The 10,888-nt window shown below is 41.8% G+C and overlaps 1 protein-coding gene across 2 annotated transcripts; it reads left to right on the forward strand.

The window, feature by feature from the left end:
- The first annotated feature begins 1,330 nt into the window (after positions 1 to 1,330).
- Positions 1,331 to 4,121, forward strand: 42sp43 (P43 5S RNA-binding protein). 2 transcript variants are annotated; one of them, XM_085272679.1, is made up of 9 exons: positions 1,331 to 1,740; positions 1,850 to 1,950; positions 2,018 to 2,114; positions 2,247 to 2,335; positions 2,582 to 2,655; positions 2,821 to 2,901; positions 2,994 to 3,157; positions 3,381 to 3,434; positions 3,596 to 4,121. In XM_085272679.1, exons 1-9 carry the CDS (start codon positions 1,606 to 1,608, stop codon positions 3,854 to 3,856), a joined length of 1,056 nt encoding a protein of 351 aa, XP_085128805.1. In that variant the 5' UTR covers positions 1,331 to 1,605; the 3' UTR covers positions 3,857 to 4,121. The 2 variants fall into 2 exon arrangements, with proteins under 2 accessions (XP_085128805.1, XP_085128804.1); XM_085272678.1 differs by having other exon boundaries at positions 1,336 to 1,740; positions 2,994 to 3,223.
- The last annotated feature ends 6,767 nt before the right edge of the window (positions 4,122 to 10,888 follow it).

Below are 10,888 nucleotides of genomic sequence, written 5' to 3' on the forward strand. Positions count from 1 at the left end.
GCACAGGTGGAATCACAGTAAATCAGCATCCATCACTATACACCTCCCATACGTGTTATATAAAGGGGGATTCCTTCTGTAGCATATAAATGTTTGAAGTCTTGTTAAGCTGTCTAACACCTTCTGCTAAAACAGGGGAAAAGTCTCAACCAGCTTCTACAATGATTCTCATTAAAAATCCAACGGACGTGTTGAGAAACAGAAGGCATTTGTTTCAGAATGCAGGACATACACAAGTAAATAAATGGGAATACCCAAATACTTTTACAGTTTGTGCATGAATCTGAATGGCAGAGCCAACTGTGATAGAGACACACTACCCTCTGGTGTGGACTGTGCTGTATCACAGTCAGCGCTTTAATTGAATGGAAAAAAAAAGAAAATATCCAATGAGAAGCAGTTCTTTGTGTGAAAATGTCTCATTGATGCCAGATATCAGAAGACAATGGTCAGACTGTGTCAAGCTGATATGAAGGCAACAGTAACTTAAATATCCAACTGTTAAAATTCAAAATGTGTAAACAACTCAAAATCCTCTGTTCATTCTCTGTTCTTTCCTCAGGCTAGTGGTGTAATGACGTGGGGGATATTTTCTTGGCTCTTTAATACTAACTGAATATCATTTAAATGCCACAGCCTACCTGAATATTATTGCTGAGCATGTCCATCTTTTTACTCATGTACATTTCTGATAGTTGATTCCAGCAGAATAATGTGCCGTGCCACAAAGCTTAAATCACCTTCACCTGGTTTCTTGAACATACCAACGAGTTCACTGTGCTCAAGTGGCCTTCACAGTGACTGTATCTCAGTCTAATAGAGAATCTTTGGGATGTGGTGGAACTGGAGGTCTGTGTCATGGGTGTGCAGCCGACAAGTTTCCAGCCACTGTGTTAAGCTATCATATAAATTTGGACCAAAATCTCTGGGTAGTTTTTTTCTGCACCATGTTGAATTTGTCTCATGGTGAATTAAGAATGCTCTAAAGGCAAAAAAAACAAAAAAAAAACAAAAACAAACAAGATCCAACTTGCTGGTAGCAAGATGTGCTTAATAAAGTGGGCAGTGAGTGTATATTTCCCATGGTACCTCTTGCCACAGGTATAACTCTGATTACCTATGTAATCAAGAAGAGCTTCAGCATGGAGTGTTAGTAAGGGGTGTTGTTGAAAGAGTCCTTATTGTTAAGTATGAGCCAATTTCATGAAGGCATGTTTACAATATAGCCTCCTTATTAGAATTTAACATCACAGTTTGCTGTTTTTAATCTCTGATGTGTCTTCTTTAGCCGTCATTGTATCACTTCAGGAAAAAAAAAAGTATAGCAACACTCATGGACAGCAACGTGACGAGCTGATTGATGTGCTGGTTTGCCCAGGTTTGTGTGACTACAGCTGGGCCAAGTGGCGGAAAATGAGGTAATTAGCAGTTAATTGGTTTCAGGTTCTCTCTTAGAGTATAGTAAAGCGTGACTCATCGCCTGGTGTCAGGACGCTGCCAGTTAACTAATTAAAAGCTTTCCAGAGAGTATAAGACTGGCAGGGAACAGCCGCTCGGTTTTCATAACGTTCTGTAGTTAGAGTAACTTTCAGATATCAGAAAAAAATGAATGACATGCGAGCTGGGAAACCTGTCGGCGGTCAACCGCTGGAGTTGTTCAGCTGTTCTCATGGCGAGTGTGGCGCAACTTTCACCAGGCAGTGGAAACTCAAAGAGCATGAGACTGTGCACACCGGGGCGGTAAGGAAAATATTCAATTACGCAGTGCCAAAGCCTTTCTTTCTAAACCCTTTAAACTGAAAAATAAAGTAAGAAACAGTAACTTTACAACTATGACAAATGCGTGCAGCGCCCGTGCCAGTGCGCAGTTGCCGGCTGCGGTCGTCGCTTCTCCAGAAGCTCTCACCTGCGGCGCCACATGCTTGAGCACACCGGGGAGAAGCGATTCAAGTAAGTAACTCAAACACGGTTTTCCTTCTCTCAGCTGTCGTCTCACTTTGGTTTCTGATTCATGCAGATGCAAGTTTGTGACCTGTACAAAGACATTCTTTAACGCAAGCAAATTGAAGAGACACGTGCGCTTCGCCCATGGAGACAAAAATAAGTACTTCAAGGTTTGTGTGAATATACACTTATACACCAGATGGCACCAAAACTACATAATTTGCACCAGCTTCGTTTACTTTTGAGATAAACCGGTTTTCAAGCCTTGTCATTTTAATCACTTGTGCATTCCCGTCCTGTAGTGCAAACACCCAAACTGCTCTCTGACCTTCAAAAAGCGCAGATTGTTTAAGATGCACCTGAAGGAACATGAAATGGTTGTCAAGTTCAAGTAAGTCCATGTAATAGCTTGGATTCATATAAAATATAGTTCAGATTTTGCTCTGCTTTAACATATACTGACACTACTGTGTGACTTAAAGAAATTGCTGAAGCTGTCAAATGAGTTTCTGTATTAAAGATGATACTTTTACTGCTTTAATCAGCGTTTATACCTGCAGAATGAGCTGCCAATGCCTATGTGGGGTTGGTGTCTGTGATTAATTTTTACTTCTGTCTTTACTCCTGGGATACTTAGATGTTCGAAGGATGGATGCGCTGCCACATTTGACTCCCATATTGCTCGCAAAGCTCACGAGAAGAAGCATGCAGGTTGGTTTAATCTTGGTGGGGACTTGTCGTCTTTAATCTCGGTACAGTTTTTTCATTAAAATGGGGTTGAATGCTTTTGTGTGTAACCTTTTCATGCATTGAAGACAAAATAAACATGGCCCAGAAGGGAGATGGTGGATGATCTCATTTGTCTGGTCTCTGCAGGTTACCGCTGCCCTCATACTAATTGCCAGGTATTTGAACATACCTGGGGGAAACTTCAGAAACACATGATTAAACACCCAGGTGAATTTGACCATAGTACATAGTTTTTGTTTCCCTGCTCAGTGCTTTGTTGGTTAAAGGATGGCCCAGTTAATTGTTTTTTTATGTTGCAGCCACATTTACATGCCAAGTGTGCAAGAAGGAGTTTAAGAAAGTGGATTCTTTGCGGAGGCACAAGCGGACGCATGCTTCCCACAAGCCTGTGCTGGTCTGTCCCAGAGATGACTGCCAGGCTTACTTTTCTACAACCTTTAACCTGCAGCACCATATTCGCAAGGTGCACCTTGAGCTGCTCAAATACAGATGTTCCTTCCCTGACTGTACTCGCATGTTTGCTATGCGGGTAGGTCTCTAGCAAGAAACTGGAAATGTGTACCTACTTTAAATCAAAAGAGATGCCAGTGAAACATAACATCCAGTTTTAAAGTAGCTTTAATAATAAACTTGATTTGCAATTTATTTTTTTTGGAACTTGTGTAGTGACTGTTTTTATTCTGCAGGAGAGTATGACCAGACACCTACTTCGCCATGACCCAAATGCTACCACTCTGAAAGTAAGACCTAATGGTGTAGAAGTAGACTAAAGCACCTACATATTTCTCTGCAAACCTGTTACAATTTAAATTCTTCAAGTCTAAATCTGGGGGTTCACTAATTCATTCATGTTTAATATGTGGAGTTAAACCAAGTTCATTTCAATTTTCTGACTCAACAGAAACGGCAGCGACCCAGGAAAACCTGGCAGAAACGCCTGAATGGACAAAATCTGCCACTCGTGGAGGAAAACCTGCGTCACCTATTTGCTCTGCGCATGCGAATCTCCAGACGTGCCAAGGTGGAAACGAACCTCTCAGGCCTCTTCAATGAGCGCAAGATCCATCACTATGTTGACCCAGAAGTCAATCTGCGTAACCTGTTTGGGATCAAACAGCATCAGGCTCTGGAGAAGAACGAGATTGCGCCAGTAAAAGGTTAAACAAGGATGCTTCCAGGCTTTTTGGTTAAGTTAGTACTTTGTTTCAAAGTTAAACCAAAGTTGTTTTTTTTTCTTGTTTAGACAATGGGTCTTTTTCCTTTTGAATGTAGATTGTATACATTAAAATACTTAAATTTCAAAGCAGTGTAACTTGACACATTGATTAGGATGTCAAGCTTTTGAGTCTTATTCTGGAGACGGCAGGTCTCAGCTGAAACACTTATTTTGTAACATGGCTTTTGACCCAATAAAAATAGTTGTGTTTCCCCTCAAAGTGGTGCTTGAATTCTAAGTGCTTGAGTGTTTAGGTGAACTGCTGAAGGTCAGCCCATCAGTGGCAGGTGCTGAAGGACCAAGATTTGTTTAGTCATATTAATTGCATCTCATTGTGAACACACTCAAACAGCTGCTCTTCCCCTGCATCTATCTTTTGTGCTTGCTTCGGGTGCACACATCAGTTGACATTTGCTGAACATGTTGGCGCTCATTAAATATGAACGAAGCACTGAACATGAGTAAGAACTGATGCACACAGCATGTCGTTTTGGAGGCGGATGAGACTTTGAACACAAAGATGAGTGTCTGCTGTCAGATCTGTACAATGGAGGTTAAGCTGTTGCAGTTTGGAGCCTGGCCTTTTTGTTTGGTTACACAAAAGGGGAATGGCAGTTATATGTACAGAGTAAATTTGTCCACCTGTCCAAAGTTGAGCTGCAACTAATTTTCTCCAGTGTACAACCTCGGTTCTTCGCGGTTTATGGTGTTACACAATAAAGACTTCAATAGTTCATAACATGGATGCGTCTCCCTACATGAAGGGAGATATTTGAGCTTCTGTAACTTCTACCAGCCACGTTTTTAAAAACATGTGACAGCTTTGGCCAATCATACACATACAGGCGGGAACAGAAATGCAGAACAGAAAGAAATTGCTATTAAAATCAAACCAAACTCTCCTAAAGGTTCTCAAAATTCAGTGTTGAAATTGCATCAATGCATTACACTAAATTAAGTTTAATGCAATTTGATGCAAAGGCTTAGCTATGATCTCTGGTTTCAGAATTAACAATGGCTTTAGCATTAGTCGTCATTGTGGTGTATACTGGGCTGTTACATTCATGCCCTAGCTTATGTTAATGACAAATTCCTAGTTTGTAGACCGGCAGCTCTTTTGGGATTGCATTAAGTTCTCTAGGTGTTTGTAATGAAACCTTAAAATGTTTCACTCCTGTAAATGTCGTCTTAATGGTTCAAAATCAAGTGATATTTATTACACAGACAATTAATGAAGGCATCAGTACTTTTAGGCTGGCTTTAAAATGTTTGAACTATTAATCCACAATAGTTGGCATTTGCTCATGGGTTAATTGTTCTTGCTTTAGTTTATACCCTTCAAGCTTTTAAGAGTAATGAGGGTGGTGTGTGTGTTATTTGGCTGGCATTTAGGTGAGGAAAAAAATCAATAGAAGCCACTGGTTGATCTCTAACTTGTTTATTTGCAAGTAAGAAATGACCCTGCAGAAAATAAAATCTGCATTTTAAAATCAAATGGTGTCCTGTTTAATACATTTTCCCACTTCATTTTTGTCTGGGAGTTCAGTAAAACCATTTCCTTGTTATCTGTTGAGTAAGTCCTCTTTCTCTTGGTCTAGTGGAGCAAGACGAAGTCCATTTCAAAGCTTCAGTGCAGCTCTGCAACAGCCTGTCACTTTGAGTTTGAATGGTGTCTTTACTTCTGTTTCTCGTTGCTTAGCCGGAGGTCATTGTGCTGCCTCTGGCCTCTTTCCCTTTTTTGATGTCATACATTATTCTATATCGTACCACAGCTGACCTACATGCTCTGCCGAGCTGTAAGATCAGTTTTCAGGTTCACACAATCATCCTCCAGCAGTTAACCGTGTCTGCGTCATCCGCAATTCTTTCCCATGGTCACTGTATAGCTCATTCCTTTATAAAATGTCATTCTCAAAGCACAGATAAAAGCATCAAACACTGAGAGCCTCTCGAGATCCTGATATTGCTTTGGAAGTGTGATGTGACTTTCAGGGTAAGACGGAAGCAGAAATTTAAAAGGCGTGTGTTTCTATGGTGATGCACACAGTAAACAAGATTTTTTTTTGTCAATAGATTAAAAAATATTTATCTTCAGAAGAACTAGGACAGTGTTTGCTGTGGAAAATACTGGAGTGATTGGATGTTCCTTGTTGACAGAGTTGATAATTGTTTTCAGCAGGTGCCACAAGAGTCAGCGGGCTGTCTGATGTCAGGGGCCAAGTGCTGGATGGATACCAGCAACGCTATCAAACTGATTCACTCAAATTTAACTGCACCCTCATCACCCTCCTCTGGCTCTCTGTAAAGGCCATGCCAATTATCCACAGAGTGAGCATGACCTTTGGTCTAACTTTCTGAGATGGATTTTTGCAGCTTGTGCGTCAGACTAGCACAAAAGCAATTTTACAATACCATCACTGCAAGGGTGACTAGGACATGGTTTCATATTTACGACTATCTGATGAAGTATTGGTTTCATTATTTATTGTAGCTGTTCTTGTTTCCAAGTCCTTAGAAAGGCTCTTTTAGTTCCAGGATATAAATCATCCAGTCTCAACCATCCATCCATCCATTCGCTTCCACTTATCCTTTTCAGGGTCGGGGGGGGGGGTGCTGGAGCCTATCCCAATTTTCCCTAATTTATAAATTTTTATTCACACCTTTCAACTTTTATCCAAACTAATCTCAACTTGCAGTTTAACATTCATGGCTCTTCTTTAACACTGGAATTCCCAGCTTCTACCGTTCTACCTTTAAAAGCCGGAGAGCAGTCAAGTCAAGAAGGCTTCTACCTGAGACCCCCGCGGAGTCATCATTTTGCGTTTCTACCTTTAAAAGCCGGAGAGCAGTCAAATGCTGGAAGTGGAAGCTAAATTGGCTAGTCATTCATATGTATATTGGGTCGTTACCTAGGAATTCTGGAGGGAGGGGATTGGGGGAGAAATCAACACACATGAGTCTAGGTCCTTTGTTGCTGACATTTATTGATAAAAACAGTAGTTTCATTTCATGTTATTTCCTTTTTCATTTCAAGCAAGGAAGTGGATGTAGTTAGTAAGTAAGATATTTCAGACATTATTCTGACACAGAGGAGGAGATACTGGAATTATAATTAGTATCTATGCATGCATTTGTGATTTTGTTTGACCTTCCCATTGCTCACAATTTGAATTTGTTCACACTGCAGATGAGTGTCTCAGTCCCCAAACAAGCTCTCTTTTTCGGTGGAGAAGCAGTCTCCTCATCCGCAGTGAGTGTGGAGAAATCAACACACATGAGTCTAGGTCCTTTGTTGCTGACATTTATTGATAAAAACAGTAGTTTCATTTCATGTTATTTCCTTTTTCATTTCAAGCAAGGAAGTGGATGTAGTTAGTAAGTAAGATATTTCAGACATTATTCTGACACAGAGGAGGAGATACTGGAATTATAATTAGTATCTATGCATGCATTTGTGATTTTGTTTGACCTTCCCATTGCTTACAGTACAAAAAACCAACCATTTGTACACATATGTACTAATAATAATAAAAAGTGAGTGCAACACTGCAACCCATCACCCCGTCGTTCAGTGGTCGTTGATCAGTGGTCCATTGTGGCACCATTCAGAGCACTGGTACAATAGTACCAGCAAGATATGGGAAGACATTGCAAATGTACTTGGATTTTAGGTTGCAAGCCACCCAAAACTTGATCCCAAACTTGTCAGGTTTACTTGCAATATACTGCAGGAAACCCGTCACCCCGTCGTTCTGTGGTCCATTGTGGCACCACTGATCAACGACCACTGAACGACGGGGTGACGGGTTGCATTGTTATGTGGTCACACCCCCGTCGTTGATCAGTGGTCCATTGTGGCACCATTCAGAGCACTGGTACAATAGTACCAGCAAGATATGGGAAGACATTGCAAATGTACTTGGATTTTAGGTTGCAAGCCACCCAAAACTTGATCCCAAACTTGTCAGGTTTACTTGCAATATACTGCAGGAAACCCGTCACCCCGTCGTTCTGTGGTCCATTGTGGCACCACTGATCAACGACCACTGAACGACGGGGGTGTGACCCCGCTGATCAGTGTGACCTGACCCCACTGATCAATTGTGATCAAGGGTATATATATGATACAATCTCACTGCACTTAGCCTAACCCTTCATTGCCCTGAAGAATCCTGTGGTGTACGGACCTCCTCTCCAAGGAAAGAAAATGCAGAGAAGACTCACCACCCAGCAGGCGTTGGAAATGATCCTGGCGGAAGTCGACCCTTGTGACTCGGATGGAGAAGACCTAGAAGTTCAGCCGGATTCGGACTCAGAGCTGTCTGATCAGTCTTCCGGTTAGTTTCATTTCATGTTATTTCCTTTTTCATTTCAAGCAAGGAAGTGGATGTAGTTAGTAAGTAAGATATTTCAGACATTATTCTGACACAGAGGAGGAGATACTGGAATTATAATTAGTATCTATGCATGCATTTGTGATTTTGTTTGACCTTCCCATTGCTCACAATTTGAATTTGTTCACACTGCAGATGAGGAGACTGCTTCTCCACCGAAAAAGAGAGCTTGTTTGGGGACTGAGACAGCGAAAGATGGCACAGTGTGGCGTGAAGAACATGTGGGGACCCGTCTCCCTTTCACCCCTATAGAACCGTACGCTGCAGATGGAGAGCCAACGGCTAAGGCCAGGAGAAGTATCTTGAGTCGCCTTCAGAGCTTCCTGTGTTTCATCACTCTTGACATGCTTCGTAGCATTCAAGAATGGACTATTCAACATGCACAGCAAACGGAGCATGTTTGTTGGTTCATGGACCTCCCTGAACTAATGGCATTTATTGCTATTGTCATCTTGCGGGGGGTTTACAGGGTTCCATCTGTAAATGACTGCTGGTCAGCAAACCTGGGAAACCCACAGATAATTGGAACTATGGCACGAAACCGCTTCCAAGACATCATGCAACACCTACGCTTTGATGACAAGTCCACCCGCTGTGATCGAGCAAAGACTGATAAGTTCGCAGCAATTTCCAGTGTGTGGGGATCATTTGTCACCAACTGCATCACGTGCTACAACCCTGGTCTACATATCACCATCAATGAACAGCTTTTCCCATCAAAAACTCGGTGCAGTTTCCTGCAGTATATTGCCAGTAAACCGGACAAGTTTGGGATCAAGTTTTGGGTGGCTTGCGACCTAAAATCCAAGTACATTTGCAATGTCTTCCCATATCTTGGCAAGGACCCCAATCGTCCCACTGGGGAGAGACTTTCCGAAAATGTAGTTATGAGGCTGATGGAACCATTCCTGGACAAGGGCAGAAATGTTACCACTGACAATTTTTTCACATCGCTTTCACTTGCGCAAAAACTTCTTAGACGGAAAACCACCATCCTCGGCACAGTCAACAAGATTCGCAGGGAAATTCCTCAATCCACTAGACAGACAGATCGCAATGAATTCACCACTCAGGTATGTTGCAGGTCTTTTGTGGTTCTATGTTTATGTGTTTCATTGTGTGTAAAAGGGCTATGGAATTAACAATTTATCTTATTTCTTAGGTGTTTTCAACCTCTGCTGCCACGCTGACGGCGTATGCGGCCAAACGGAAGAAGACAGTATATATTCTTAGCAGCATGCACAGCGTGGTTCAGACCGAAAACACTACCAAAAGGAAGCCAAACACTGTCACCCTTTACAACAAGACAAAGTGTGGCGTGGATGTGATGGACCAGATGGTTCGGGAGTACACTGTCCGCAAAGGAACACGGCGCTGGCCAGTTGCCGTGTTTTATAACATGATTGACATGGCAGCACTGAATGCACATGTGCTGTATCAAGAATGCACCGGGACGAAGGAAAGACGGGTGGACTTCCTGGTAGCCCTTGCAACCGAATTGGCTCACTCTCATGTAGCTGCGAAGAAGGAAAGAAAAGAACAGTTGCTTCGGACACAACCCTCCACACCGAGCCCTGGAAAAAGGGCCACGTGTCAGGTCAAACACAGATGCAAAAAAAATCAGGCCACTGTGCGATGTGTTCACTGCTACAGGTACACATGTGGTAAATGCAGGCGACAGATACCGTGGCAGTGCCAGGATTGTGAGTGATTGCTGAAAATGTTGTAATGTACTCACTCAATTTTTGTTATTATTTGTAAACATGTGTACAAACGGTTGGTTTTTTTTCTATTTTCATCAATAAATGTCAGCAACAAAGGACCTACATGTGTGTTGAGTTCTCCCTAAGATGGCATACTGAAACACTCCAAGTGTTTGCAAGTAAACCTGACAAGTTTGGGATCAAGTTTTGGGTGGCTTGCAACCTAAAATCCAAGTACATTTGCAATGTCTTCCCATATCTTGCTGGTACTATTGTACCAGTGCTCTGAATGGTGCCACAATGGACCACTGATCAACGACCACTGAACGACGGGGTGACGGGTTGCAGTGTTGCACTCACTTTTTATTATTATTAGTACATATGTGTACAAATGGTTGGTTTTTTGTACTGTAAGCAATGGGAAGGTCAAACAAAATCACAAATGCATGCATAGATACTAATTATAATTCCAGTATCTCCTCCTCTGTGTCAGAATAATGTCTGAAATATCTTACTTACTAACTACATCCACTTCCTTGCTTGAAATGAAAAAGGAAATAACATGAAATGAAACTACTGTTTTTATCAATAAATGTCAGCAACAAAGGACCTAGACTCATGTGTGTTGATTTCTCCACACTCACTGCGGATGAGGAGACTGCTTCTCCACCGAAAAAGAGAGCTTGTTTGGGGACTGAGACACTCATCTGCAGTGTGAACAAATTCAAATTGTGAGCAATGGGAAGGTCAAACAAAATCACAAATGCATGCATAGATACTAATTATAATTCCAGTATCTCCTCCTCTGTGTCAGAATAATGTCTGAAATATCTTACTTACTAACTACATCCACTTCCTTGCTTGAAATGAAAAAGGAAATA

This window comes from Mchenga conophoros, linkage group LG4 (genome assembly GCF_057382185.1).
Source record: "Mchenga conophoros isolate Kocher_MC1m ecotype Shallow Benthic linkage group LG4, M_conophoros_male_GT1.1, whole genome shotgun sequence".
NCBI lineage: Eukaryota > Metazoa > Chordata > Actinopteri > Cichliformes > Cichlidae > Mchenga > Mchenga conophoros.

Excerpts from the sequence above, each read along its gene's own strand:
- 42sp43 (XM_085272678.1), top strand. The coding sequence starts at position 1,606 with ATGAATGACATGCGAGCTGGGAAACCTGTCGGCGGTCAACCGCTGGAG. Across the intron at positions 2,336-2,581 it reads GAAATGGTTGTCAAGTTCAA|ATGTTCGAAGGATGGATGCG; the intron begins GTAAGTCCATGT and ends TGGGATACTTAG. Across the intron at positions 3,224-3,380 it reads CTCGCATGTTTGCTATGCGG|GAGAGTATGACCAGACACCT; the intron begins GTAGGTCTCTAG and ends TTTATTCTGCAG.